The sequence below is a fragment of the Balaenoptera physalus genome, assembly GCF_965194825.1.
Source record: "Balaenoptera physalus genome assembly, chromosome: 6".
In the NCBI taxonomy this organism is placed as follows: Eukaryota; Metazoa; Chordata; class Mammalia; order Artiodactyla; family Balaenopteridae; genus Balaenoptera; species Balaenoptera physalus.
In genome coordinates, this window is record NC_138885.1 from 7360639 (window position 1) to 7375208 (window position 14570).

Genomic DNA, 14570 nt, shown 5'->3' on the forward strand with positions numbered 1-14570 from the left:
ACTTTGTTTTTATAAAAAGAAAGCTTTTATTATTCAAAGGACTGTCCTGTGGCCACCCTAACGTCTCATTACTTTGCCAGCTTCAGTTTGGCATAGGAGAAAAGTTTCCTTGACAGATTTAGTGGTGCTGGAAAGTGTCAGTAGTTGCTTAGGAAAGGGATACTGACATAGTTGGAGAGTATATAAAAAATTCCCAACTGATTCTCCATTAATTTAAAAAATGGTAAGTGCTAAGTTATCTCTGCAGATAAAATGTTGACCACACACACACTGCTTTTTTAGGGTGTTAGAACCTAGAGACTACAAGAGATTTTCTCTTTACTTTGCGATTTAAAACATCCTATTGATCAGCACTTTGCTCTAAACACATGTTTAGGAGACTCAGGATTGCTTTAGGTTTGAGGATATTCTTTATTTGCCCTCCACTGACATAGCTTAAAAAGAAGTTGTAATCAAATTCTAAGAAGCTAAAAAGGGATCCAGAGAGCAAACCCATACAGAGATTTAGGCTCCTTTTTTCTGAGATTTATGTGGTGAGAACTTGATCGTAACATTCCAAGGCTTTAACTTGAAAAACACAGTACCTCAGTAAGCAGACAACCAGATCACATTTTGAGGATGAATTCATTTAGAGAAAACTGAAAACTCAATGCATTACTTAGTAAGTGATGCATTTTAAAGTATCACTGTCAAAATACATACAAGATGTTGTGCTTTGAATTTTATAAAAGCTTAAGATTTCCAAACAAACAGTGAATTCTTGAAAAAATGTTGGGAAAACAATTTTTAAAAATACAGTAGCATGAACATAAAAGTCAACACTGTGAAATCTTCAGCCATGCAAACTGTAGAGAAATTTAGAACTAGAATGCAGATTTAACAGGGGGGTAGAAAGAACAGCCAATGGTACAAGTTTTCCAGTCAAAAAATAAATCACTCTCCGAAAACAGTGGATTTGCTTTTACAGACACCCCCTTGGTTGTTCCTCTTGAGGTAGGTAACCCTATTTACTGAGAGGGGAACAAGGCAGCATTCTGAGAGAATATGGGGGGCTGGGGTAAGTCTACAGTGTGGATGTTGGTCACTTTAGTGTCCACTTCTTGGAACAGGGCTTAGGACACTGATACAAATCTAAATTTTGAGGTTGGACAAAGGGGCAAGGCTCTACTGCTGCCTGACAGCCAGTTTCGGCAACACTGGAATCCAGCCCCAGGAGACAGTTATTTTCAAATCATACAATCCAACATACAGAAAAGTGGTTCACAACCTTAGCTGGAAAAGGAATCATCTGGAGAGCTCAGAAAAAATGCTGATGCCTGGCTCCCACCCCCACCGCCGCAGAGACAGAGTTGATCTGAGGTTTGAGTCCTCAAGTAATTCTCATGTGAACGGAGAACCACTGGCATAGGATTTAAACATGTTAAATAGTTTACTTCCTAGTTAATATACAGCTAGTGAGAAAACGTGTAGTTTTCTGGACTCATCAGAATATTGAGCTCATACTTTCTGGCAATAAATTAAGGTAAGTAATAAGGTCCTAAACAAAAGTGCTAAACCTAAAATGAAGGAAATTTGGCAATTACGATATGAAAAGCACCTTGCATTGCATGAAGATCAGACTGTAAAGTGTAAATTATAGTTAAAAAGCAGATCATAAAATTAGGAATGAAAAATTAGGCCTTGTAGAAATCCATGGTTTCAATCAAATAGGGAAACCGCACGTAGAATCATCTGTCTCCCAGGAGTCCCCTAGCTCAGTTCTGCCCACGGACCTCTCACAGCCATTTACATGCACCTTACTGGGTACTTCTTACTGGATGCTTCTTGGTCCATCGCTTTCCTCATCTAATACAGAACCAATTTTCCTTTAATTTTATAAGGCACCATGTTTACAACTCCACTGAAAATAGAAAAAACTGAGATAAACCGTCTTAACTAAAGTACTTTTAAAAATTCCGGTGGCTAAAGTCGGTATTTATTTTGATAACTCTTATGGATCCACTCACATTGAAGAATACGGAAAAATAATTTCCAAGAACCGAAGAGAACAAGTTTACTGTAGCTACTACAGTCTACCACTGGATTTTTTAAAGTGACAAAACGTGGAACAGAAGTCTGAGAAAAGTAATAAGGGCAGTTAATTAAAACGGAAGAGCTAGTGTTCTTTTTCTTTTTCAGCAGAGGGTAATCTAAGACCACGGTTAACGCAAAAGCAATTTATCATAAATGCTTCACAGTCTGTCACCAACTCAGGGACGAAATTTAGTTCTCATAGCACCTGCTGCCGAGTATAGCACAAAACGCTGAACTTGAGGAGCTTCCGAAACAGCTCAAGTCTCAGTTTTCCAACAGCTGCTCAGTTTACAGATTTCGCTGGCACAGTAAAAGAGCAGCCTTTGCCCCGCGCGCTCTGGGAACGGCGGGCGCAGTCCTTGGCATGGCGAGCGAAGGGCCCCTGGGCCGGCTGCGTGTGGTTTCCCGACGGCGCGTCCCGGGGGCGGCCTCTGCGTCCTTTCCGACGGCGCGGGCCCCGGGCCTCTCACACGGGGAGCGCCTTGGCGAGAGTGGCGCCCGGGCCCAGGCGCCCGAGCGTCAGGCGCAGCGCGGTGCCCGCGCCGCGGGGGAGCAGTCCCAACAGCACGGCGAGCAGCGCGGCCACCTGCGCGCAAGCGCCCACCGCCGTGAGTAACGTGCTGCGCAGACCCAGCGCCGCGTACAGCGTAGCGCCCAGCGCGGCCACGTAGAGCAGCGCGGGCCGCGAGGGCGCCTCCTCGCCGCGCAGCAGGCGTCCGCACGCCGCACCGCCTCGCAGGAGCGTGCCGCCCGCTAGCGCCAGCGCCGAGCCCAGCGACCACAGCAGCGCGAACTTGCGGGCGCGCAGCAGCAACACGGGCGCGTAGAGTGCGGCCAGGCCGAAGCAGAGCGCGGCCAGCAGCAGGCACACGCCGCTCGCCGCCAGCCGCTGAAAGCGCGTCACGCTCGGCATGCACGTCGGTCCCGCCGCCGTCGCCGGCTCCGCGGAGCTCCGCGCCCATGTCCAGCGCAGGCCCGCGCGGCCGAGCCACGCCCCCGCCGGCCCGGCCCCGGCCGTGGGCTCCTCCGCCTCTCCCGCGGCGAGCAGCGGCTCCGCGGCCCCCTGCCCGCCTGCTTTCCCCTGCGCCAGATACTCCTGCAGTTGGCGGTGGAGATCCGCCATCTTGGGCGGGGGCTCCGGGGAGGGGAGGGCGGCCGCCAACTTCCGGTTTTGCTCGGTCGCCGTTGGAAGCGGCTCGGCCCTCGGTCGGCTGTTGGTCGGCTTCGGCGGAAGGGGCGGGGCCTGCGGCTCCGCGGCTGCAGCTGCCTCAGCTGGCGCCGGGGCTGGGGGCTCTGCTGGTCCCTGTGCGTTTACCCTGCTAGCCCCGGACCTTGTCCTGTGTCCGGTGTAGGCTCTGTGAGGGCCTGGATAAATCATGGCAGCATTAAAAGTTAGTTGGGGGGCGTGAGTCGGTGTGGTTATAAGAGAACTTGAAGGAAACTTAACGTGTCTTGACCTTGTGGATGTCAGTATCTTGTGATACTGTGTTATAGCTTTTCAAGATGTTGCTATTGGGGGAAAATGGGGAAAGGGTACACGGGATCTACATATTTCTTAAAACCATACCAATCTATGTCAATAAATTTAATGTTTTTAGAAGCTCAGACTGCAGGTCTTAGGTGGTTTCTTTGGGAAAGCTACAGAGGTGAAGAAGAGTTAACCCCCCACTCCCACCAATTGGCTTCTTTTCTCTTCCCCGTTTCAGCAGAGGCCTGGCAATATTCTTGAGTCTTTCAAGCCCCTTATCATGTATCCTTGGCCCATCTTTCCATGCTCCTCGCACTTCTGGGTGTTCTGAGGTGGCTCCCACAGCCCTGCTCTTTTTCAGAGCCTCCTTGAAGGTCCTCAGCCTGTGGTCACGTAGGTCACAACTTTCCGGGTCTCTGCCAGGGCTTCAGCCCCCTCTGGTTTCTACCTAATTCCCATTCCCGGACATTGGATCAAGCTGCACCTCCTGCTATTTACTCCTATCCCGCTTAGGTGCACTTTTTCTGAGTTCTCATCTATCCTAGTTGTGAAAGTTTATTGGTTTAAGGCAGTGCCAGCAACTTGAGGACAGGTTCTCTTCCATCTCCCTTTTCCTGGGGCCTGGAAGGCTGCTGCAGAGACACACAAACAGATGTTGACCAGATTGACACAGCTGTCAATTTGTGTACAGTAAACCTGCCTGAAAGGCTTTGTAGATACTTTTTTTAAAATATATATATATTTTATTTATTTGGTTGTGCCGAGTCTTAGTTGTAGCAGTCGGGCTCGTTAGTTGTGGCTTGCAGGCTCCCTTGCTGGCGCCTTAGTTGTGGCGTGCGAACTCTTAATTGCGGCATGCGTGTGGGATCCAGCTCCCCGACCAGGGGTTGAACCTGGGCCCCCTGCTTTGGGAGCGCGGAGTCTTAACCACTGCACCACCAGGGAAGTCCCCTGTAGATACTTCTTTTGTAGATGTAGAAGCCATTGGTTGGAAAACCTATTTTGCTAGACTTTATAAATGCCTGTTGTGAACGTGAACATGATGGCGTGGAAGTCCTTTTGTACTGTAAAGTGCAATACAGTTAAGTAATACAGCAGTCTACTCTTGTACAAGTCTTTGGCTTACTTGCCCCAGAAGTACTGGGAGTGGAAGGCAGGGCTGACCTCTCTAGGCTGTTTCCAGTATCCCTGGCTTTGGAGGCACTGCAGGAGGTGAACCCAGGGTATTTCCCCCGTGTCTGCCGCTTTTGGCTGTACTGGCTTTCCCTGGGCAACTCCTGCTGATGGGCTGGTAACACCCCTTTGTTCTCTCCTCTATGAAAAGGTTGGTATTAATGGCTTTCTGCTGTTGTCGTCTCTGACTTTTCAGTCTCCCTGTTACCTGTGTAACCTGTTTCCCGCATTAAATTCCCCTTAATACTTTCTGTTTTTCTGGTTGGATCTTGGCAGTTACTGTTGGTCCTGAACCAGACTTGGTTCCACTTGCCCGATATGAGCAAAGCCAATCCACTGACACTGGATTGTGGTGGAGGAAAGCGCAGCGTTTATTGCAGGGCGCCCAGCACCATGCTCAGAGGACCCGCACTCCCCAGTGGCTTTCAGGGAAGAGCTTTTAAAGACAGTGGGAGGGAGAGGGTCACAGGGTGTATGATCAGCTTGTGCACAGTTCTCTGACTGGTTGATGGTGAGGTTAAGAGGGTGATGTTTCAGGAATCTCAGTCATCAACCTTCTGGTTCCAACCGGTCTGGGGTCTACGTGCTGGTGGTGAGCATGCAGTTAACTTCCTCCACCTAGTGGAGGTTTTAGTGTCTGCAAAACAGCTCAAGGGTATGGTTCAGGATATTATCTACAGCCCTTGAGAAGGAACTAAAGGTCGTCAACTTTGTTTTATAGCTAAACTGTTATTATTTTGTCTGGCTTGACTGCTTTCTTTTGTTTCTTCATTTTCTCACTTTGCTCTTTGGAACTTGGGGAACACCTAGGAGGCTAAAGCTTTTCTACAAACAAGAAGTGGAGACGTGGGGAGGTCTCTCCCTGGAAGAGTCCTGCTTGGTTTCAGTATGCTTTTTCAAAATACATTCCAATTTGTTATCTCACGTGTATCACCCTAAATAAAGGGGTAAACCGAGGCAAGCTTAAGTTACCAGAAATTGAACTTATTCGGGAATAGCAGAGGAATTGCATTTCGGGAAAAGCAAACTGTAGCAGCTACGAGGGAGTCCGTTGAGTTTTGGGCTGGGCTGTGTTTATGGGCAAGGAGTGCCTAGAGCAGGGAGTCTAGCCAAGAGTCCAAGCAGTAAGTTTGGCTTGAGGATGGGGAGAGATTTTTCTTTTTTAATTGGAGTGTAATTGCTTTACAATGTTGTGTTAGTTTCTGCTGTGCAGTGAAGTGAATCAGCTGTATGTATACATATCTCCCCTCCCTCTTGGACCTCCCTCCCACTCCCCCATCCCACCCATCTAGGTCATCACAGAGCACTGAGCTGAACTCCCTGTGCTATACAGCAGGTTCCCACTAGCTATCTGTTTTACACATGGTAGTGTATTTATGTCAAATCTAATCTCCCAATTCATCCCACCCTCCCCTTTCCCCCTCCCATGTCCACACGTCTGTTCTCTACATCTGCCTTTCTATTCCTGCCCTGCAAATAGGTTCATCTGTACCATTTTTCTAGATTCCACATATATGTGTTAATATACGATATTTGTTTTTCTCTTTCTGACTGACTTCACTCTATATGACAGACTAGGTTCATCCACATCTCTACAAATGACCCAATTTCATTTCCCTTTATGGCTGAGTAATATTCCATTATATATATGTACCACATCTTCTTTATCCATTCATCTATCGATGGACATTTAGATTGTTTCCACGTCCTGGCTATTGTAAATAGTGCTGCAGTGAACATTGGGGTACATGTGTCTTTTTAAATTATGGTTTTCTCAGGGTATATGCCCAGTAGTGGAATTGCTGGATCATATGGTAGTTCTATTTTTAGTTTTTTAAGGAACCTCCATACTGTTCTCCATAGTGGCTGTACCAATTTACATTCCCACCACCAGTGCAAGAGGGTCCCCTTTTCTCCGCACCGTCTCTAGCATTTATTGTTTGTAGATTTTCTGATGATGCCCATTCTAACTGGTGTGAGGTGATACCTCATTGTAGTTTTGATTTGCATTTCTTTAATAATTAGTGCTGTTGAGCATCTTTTCATGTGCCTCTTGGCCATCTGTATGTCTTCTTTGCTGAAATGTCTATTTAGGTCTTCCGCCCATTTTTTGATTGGGTTGTTTGTTTTTTGATACTGAGCTGCGTGAGCTGTTTGTATATTTTGGAGATTAATTCTTTGTCCTTTTCTTCACTTGCAAATATTTTCTCCCATTCTGTGGGTTGTCTTTTCATCTTGTTTTTGGTTTCCTTTGCTTTGCAAAAGCTTTTAAGTTTCATTAGGTCCCATTTGCTTATTTTTGTTTTTATTTTCATTACTCTAGGAGGTGGGTCATAAAAGATCTTGCTGTGATTTATGTCATTGAGTGTTCTGCCTATGTTTTCCTCTAAGAGTTTTATAGTGTCCAGTCTTACATTTAGGTTTTTAATCCACTTTGAGTTTACTTTTGTGTATGGTGTTAGGGAGTGTTCTAATTTCATTCATTTACATGTTGTCCAGTTTTCCCAACACCATTTATTGAAGAGGCTGTCTTGTCTCCATTGTATATTTTTGTCTCCTTTGTCATAGATTAGGTGACCATAGGTGTGTAGTTTTGTCTCTGGGCTTTCTGTCTTGTACCATTGATTTATATTTCTGTTTGTGTGCCAGTACCATACTGTCGTCATTACTGTAGCTTTGTAATATAGTCTGAAGTTGGGGAGCCTGATTCTTCCAGCTCCGTTTTTCTTTCTCAAGATTGCTTTGGCTATTCGGGGTCTTTTGTGTTTCCATACAAATTGTTTAATTTTTTGTTCCGTGAAAAATGCCACTGGCAATTTGATGGGGAGAGATTCTTGGTGAATGTTCAGCTCTGTAGCCACTAGCCACATGTAGTTTGAGCAACCTGAAAGGTGGCTGGTGGGTTGGAAGAACTTCATTTTAAATTTTAATTAATTCATTATTTATAATGAATTATATTTATACTATAACTTATATTATCAACATAATTTATAAAATATAATTTATTATAACATAGCATCATTATATGATCAAATTGATAAGAGCCACATGTGGCCAGTGGCTTCTGTATTGGACAGCACAGCTTGGAGCGACAGCACAGCTTGGAGCACGTTGGAAACATGGGCATTTTGGTTATCACCGTGACCAGCGGGCACCGGAGGCATCTGTTCCACAGTGCCTGCGATGTCAGGCTTTGGTGAAAGTCAGTGTCTGGGCTGGGATGGCTTGTTTCTCCACAGGGGTTCTGGCAGAGCAGTCTGATCTGAGAACAGTGTTTTCTCAGCTCAGCTCTGCAGACCTCGCTGCCTGCCCCATGGCAGGGCTACCTAAGTCGGGGCCCTCCCCTGGGGGAAACCAGGGAAGCAGGCCGTCGTACACAGGAGTTCCTTGTGCGTAATGAGGGCCCATCACAGCGTGTCTCACTGTTGAGCAGGGCTTTGTGTGTCCAGCTTGCTTAACCTGAGAGACATCCTTGTGCTGTTTCCTTGGGTAGCCACCCTGGGCACCGGCGCCCTCGTTGGGTGTCATGGGGCAGCGAGCTGCACTGCCGAGTCCCAGAGGAGGGCTGAGGGGAGGCTCAAGCTGAGGTGAGGGCCCTTTCTGTGGCCCCGCCGTGACCATAGCTGCCCTGGTGCGCCGCACTTCTTGCTGCTGTCAGAGGATTCATCAGGACGTCTTATTTACCACTCGCAGCTTGGTCTGACTGCAGCCCAGCAGAGGGCTCGGAGGGGCGGTGGTCAGGGTGCTGGTTTAACCCTCCCCACCTGTCCCGCCGCCCACTGATCCCAAAGACTGGGCCTTGGGGGTCGTTTCCCACTCAGAGCCCCAGGGTGGAGGTGGGACCTGGTCACCTGGAAGGGGCCCACAGTTCTCCCTCTGCCCCAGGCTCGGTGGGCACGGAGGAAGCAGGGGGATCTGTGTGGGGGCCTGAGATCACAGGATGCCGGGGGACCAGGAGCACAGCCCCCCACCGACAGGACACGGGAGCAGGAGACGTGACAGTGTGGCTGTTGGCGTGGCCCGGCTGGGACAGCTGCCGGAGGCGCGGCCAGCCTGGAGCAGAGGAGCGCCCATTGGGCTGCCCTCTCGGGAGGCGGCCCTGGGCGGGGCGCTCGGGAGGTGTGTGTTTGTGTGTGTTCTAGGACTTGCTGAGGGAGGGCCTTGGGCGTGTGAATGTGTGACTGTGGAGCAGTTAATTCAGTTCGTCTCAGTACTTGTACTGTGCTCTTCCTAGGCCTCTTCTGGTATACCAGCCACAAGCTCTGTAATCTCATTATTGTCCAATTAATAGCCTGTGAAATCCTGACGTTTTCCTTGAACTTAAGTGAAAACAACAAGTACATGCAAATTGTTTTCTTATTTTGCAGTATTATTGAAAAAAATTGTGTTAAAAACCTTTGTACATTTACATTTTATCTAAAACTGTTACTAATTTAGAATTTAACATTTTATGCTCAAGTAAACAAAATGTATTTATACTGATTTTTTTATTTTAAAATGGATTTTTGACTGTAAAATAGAAGGCATGCTTTCTCAACCTACAGTTGCACCATCTACATCTAAAGATGCTGAAAAAGGGAGTTCCCTTCTTTTTGAGTGGTTAGCATTCTGGGCTTTCACTGCGGTGGCCCGGGTTCGATCCCTGGTCAGGGAACTGACATCCTGCGTGCCGCACGGTACGGCCAAAAAAAAAAATCCCAGAAAAGGGAAACTGACGTATAGCAGAGTTGTTCTCTGGAAGACAAGAGTCAACTCCATAGAACTGGGCAAAACTATACATTAGCAAAGAAAATATGACAAAAGCTCCCTTTTCGTCGGCTTTTTGGATGTTGACCACGTTGAGCGTTGTCTGAGCCCTGTGCTCCTGGGAGCAGTGACAGTGGAGAGGTCCCCGAGTCTCAGATCCAGTCTTTGTGTCTGGGATAGGGCCCCCTCCCACCCCTCAGCCCCATGACCCCTTCTCCACTTGCCTCTGTAACACCCTAGACCCCTTCCTTCCTGCTTGAGACATTGCCCGTTAATGAACAGTCTCCCCAGCACCGCAGCCCGAGCGAAACCACCTCCTTAGTTGTCAGTGCATTTTGGTGCCGTGACTTGTTCAGGAGCAAAGCCTGTGCTTGGATCCCTGCCTCCTCCACCCTCATGGGGAGCCTCTTCATTCCTGACTGCAGATTTGGGACCCAGGGTGTGTCTGACTTCTGCTCCTGTACTCTGGACCGTGTCCATCAGTAGCCCAGGAAGGATTGTATTTTGATTCTTGTTGAGTGCTTACCTGCTTTCACGGTCTGACCATTTGGGTTATAGAGATCAGGTCTCTGTTGGGTAAAAGAAGACGGGAAGTCTTGTTTGTTACTCTTTTCTGTTCATCTACTCTGAGCTCATCAATTAAAGATTTGCATCCACTGGGAAGAGAACAGCCCTTTGACGTGGACTAGTGAATTCTGTTCATCTCTGTTGACTGCTGCCCAGGGCTGAAATTTCAGAATTGGAGCTATAAGCTCTTGGTCTGTGACTGTCATTCAGAAAGGCCTTTACTTCTCATTGTGTGAGTGTGTGATGTTTTCCTACCTCTGGGTTGTATTGCCAAATCAGATTATGAAATTGCTTAAATTAAAGGAGCTCTATTTTCATTGACTTAGAGATAAATAAGCACCTTATAAATGCAATATTCTTAAAATTTCCAGAAGTTAAGGAAACTGAACTTCTAATACTTTCAAAGAACAGAAAGAAAAAATACATTCTTACAGAAATTAACGAAATGTTTTAAGAATAAGTTCACATTATTTAGGCAAATGAGACTAGCTTAATATTTTTGGTTTAATAAAAACAGCTATGTCTTCTCTGACCATTAAGTGCTTACATTTTTATTCTACTTGGGTATATTCTTCTTAAATTTATGCAGGTTTAGTGATCAAATAAGCTAGCATTACTTACACTAACTGTTGAAGATTATGAAACACCTGTTTGTATCTAACCAAATCAAATCATTATTCTGACAAACTTTATTTCAACAGTAATTACTTTTCTTGAAGATAATTGCCAAGATGTTTAGGTAACTTAATCCTTGTACTTATAGTGCATTGAGTTAATTAAGCAAAAATACCTAGATCACCTCCAAGTAAGAGAATGCTGAAACATTGTTACTAAGCATTATTTATTTATTTATTTATTTATTTGCCACACAGCTTGCCTTAGTTCCCTAACCAGGGATCAAACCCAGGCCCTGGCAGTGAAAGTGCCGAGTCCTAACCACTGGACCACCAGGGAATTCCCTAAATTTTGCATTCTTTTGCTTCTTATTTTTATTTGCTACAGAGGGCTGTATCTTTGGGTCTGTAATGAACATGCTCATTTCTGCTCATTTCTTACATTTTGTAAGGTGTAAGAGGCCATACAGAGCTGTCGTGTGTGTCTTCATAAGTGCTGCTAGTCTGCGATAAAGAGCTGCTGTGTGACAGTGCACAATTGTCCGCCCTGTTATCTCTCAACTGGGAGTTAGTTACTTTGGTAAAAAGTATCATTAATATGTGATTTAGACTAAGTAGAAAGAATTTTGGAGAAACACAACTGAGTATATATATCTATTTTTCAAGGAAAACAGTAGTTTTGTCCTAAAGAAGTAATTTTTTTTTTTTTTTTTTTTAGTCTCCATCCCCTTTCTGCACTCTTCAAGCTTACTGAGGACCGAGAAAAGCTTTCTCTGTGGTTGTAACTGTTGACATTTACTATATTGGAAGCGGAAACTGAGAAAACTTTGAAATGCTTACTCATTGATTCATTTGACAGTAGGAACAATGAACACATTGCACGTTAATATCTTAGTAATATTATAGAATTAGTTCTGACCATGTGGACCCCCAGTGCTATGGTCTGAAAATGCCCCCCTAAAATTCATATGTTGAAATCCTGTCCTCCAGAGATGATGGTGTTAGCAGGTAGGGCCTTTGGGAGGTGCTTAACTCATGAGTGGGATTAGTGCTCTTGTAAAAGAGGCTCCAGGGAGCTCCCTACCCCTTTCAGTCATGTGCATGTATAAGGAGAAATCTGCCACCCGGACGAAGGCCCTCGCCACGCCACACTGGCGCTTGATCTTGGACTTCCAGCCTCTAGAACTGTGAGAAACACATCCTTGTTGTTTGTAAGCCATGTAGTCTGTGGTATTTTGTTATAGCAGCCTGAATGAGCTAAGACACCTTGAGATTGGTCTAGAGTACAGTGTCCACTGGTCCCAGAATATGAAAGAGTGCAGTGAAAGACAAAGTTTGGAAATGAATTTTATTCACCTTGATTTATAATACCTTAATTTGAAAAGTTAAAATCTTGGCAAAGTTTGCTCAATTTGATAGGCTTGTTTCCTTGGTTTACTGTTTACTACCTTCACCTACAACATAAAGGATCACTTATTCTGCTATTTAATCTATCTAGACAACAAAAATTCTGTATCTTACCAGAATAGCCTTCTTTGGTTTATATTCATTTATTATGTCTTTGATTATTTATCAGTAGAAAACAGAGTTTCTCATTTAAGAATGGGCTAAGGTTCTTTGCAATCATATTACCGTCTATTTTTTTTAATGTTTTATTGTCACTTTGAAATGAATAGCCAAATATTGTTTCTCAGGCACCCATGATTTGATTCCTATCTTAAATCTGATAACTTTGATTTTTATGTTCTCATATTGAATCCTAAATGTATAATAAAATAAAGTAACAAAATTCCAAGATCTCACCTGGAATGTCGTATTTGAGAATGATGTTCCTTCAGGATATCTTTTACACCTAAAACTGTCTTTGAATTTCCATGAGGATACCTGGAAAATCACAAAGCATTTGTTCTTGTTTATTCTTCTTTGAAAATAGGGCTAATTATGTATATAATTATTTTATCTAAATTGGGGGGGTTGACTTAATTATCTTGTTTTGCATGCTGCAGAAATAACTAGATTTCTTTGTCAATTGCACTATTCTTGTAATGAACTCTCATCCAGTCTTTAACTTTTGAAAATTATTTGGATATATAAGGAACTCCTTCCTCTGTTCTTTGAAGTTATCTGCAACTCATAACAATATAGTAGACTATGATCTTATAAACAGAAATGTGCAATTTATAAAATGATATCTTATTTTTCCTACCTGACCCATACAGGTAGGAACTCCTACCTGTAGGAACTCTTACTGAGTTCTCTTATTTTCATAGCAATATAAGTTGTTATCATAAATTCAGTAAGATTGTCTTCCTCGTTAATGGATGTAGCTGGAAATATTGGTTATGGAACCAAAGCCTTGCCTGGAATATCGTATTTGAGCATGATGATCATTTAACCAGATATGACCAGACACTTTTAAGAAGCTAAGGTTGACTTTATGGAGCCAATGCTTACAAAACCCTCTTTGGAACACCAGCCTGTTTCCTGGCTTACAGGTCTCCTAGCCTTACAGGTGAGTAAGGAAGGTCGCTTCCTGGCAGGTCCAGGAAACTTAAGATATCTTGGGAACCTTGAGAAGAGAGGAATTCACCTAAGTCTATAGGTACTGCAGTGAGATCTGGTGGCAGTTCTTTGCTTGGTTTCCTAGCCTCAAGAAGCTTTTTTAAAAGTGCAGTCTGAGGACTTCCCTGGTGGCGCAGAGGTTAAGAATCCGCCTGCCAATTCAGGGGACACAGGTTCAATCCCGGATCTGGGAAGATTCCACATGCCGTGTGGAGCAACTGAGCCCATGCACCACAAGTACTGAGCCCGCGTGCTGCAACTACTGAAGCCCACATGCCCTAGGGCCCCTGCGCCGCAACTACTGAGCCCCTGCGTACTGCAACCACTAAAGCCCGCTCTCCGCAACAAGAGCAGCCACCGCAATGAGAAGCCCGCGCACAGCAACAAAGACCCAGCTTAGCCCCCCCCCCAAAAAAAAAAAGTGCACTCTGAGATTCCTTAGGAAGACTTCCAGTAAAGCGAACTTGGGAAGGCCTAAGGTAAATTACCATTCTTGCTGCATCTATGAAAACACCAGGCCAGATCTAATGAGACCAGATTTATTTTGCAGGCAAGATTAGTGTATCTTTGAGATTAGAGACCTGAGAGCAAAAATTGTGTTTCAGTAGCAAACTATGCACTGCGCGTTCTTCTAGGTATTCAGATTCCAGCCCTGTTCATTGTCTTTGAGCCACTTTGCACTTCCTTTGTAAATTGTAGGTAACTGATGGAGGTGCAAACTGGTAAAGGTTTTTTGTTTTTAAATTATTTTATTTATTTATTTATTTTGGCTGCGTTGGGTCTTTATTGCTGTGCGCAGGCTTTCTCTAGTTGCGGCGAGCAGGGGCTACTCTTCGTTGAGGTGCGCAGGCTTCTCATTATGGTGGCTTCTCGTTGCAGAGCATGGGCTCTAGGCACGTGGGCTTCAGTAGTTGTGGCATGTGGGTTCAGTAGTTATGGCTCATGGGCTCTAGAGCACAGGCTCAGTAGTTGTGGCGCATGGGCTTAGTTGCTCCACAGCATGTGGGATCTTCCCGGACCAGGGCTTGAACCTGTGTCCCCTGCATTGTCAGGTGGATTCTTAATCACTGTGCCACCAGGGAAGCCCTTATCTGTTGGAGATTTAATTGACTTCCTTGACACTGGAAGAATCGGTTTTGGTACCTACTTGCACATTGAACTGGACCCTGCTACCTTTCCCAAGTTGTCAAACCTTACTAAATTTTCAGTGTTTCCAGTTTGTGTCAGCATCTGGCAACAACCCGCCAAATGAACGTTTCCAGTTTTCCTCCTTCCCACCCAACTTGGCCTCACTAAGGCTGAAGCCTGACCAGCCAGATCCCTGTTCGGTCTCTGGATCGCCTGGCCATTTCCCCAGGATCTGGAGA

At 45.2% G+C, this 14570-nt stretch overlaps 1 protein-coding gene across 1 annotated transcript; it reads right to left on the reverse strand.

Annotated features, from left to right (window-relative positions):
* Positions 1-387: 387 nt before the first annotated feature.
* On the reverse strand, positions 388-8723 carry SFT2D3 (SFT2 domain containing 3). Its single transcript, XM_082465720.1, has one exon. It carries the CDS (start codon positions 3449-3451, stop codon positions 2540-2542), a length of 912 nt encoding a protein of 303 aa, XP_082321846.1. The 5' UTR covers positions 3452-8723; the 3' UTR covers positions 388-2539.
* Positions 8724-14570: the final 5847 nt, after the last annotated feature.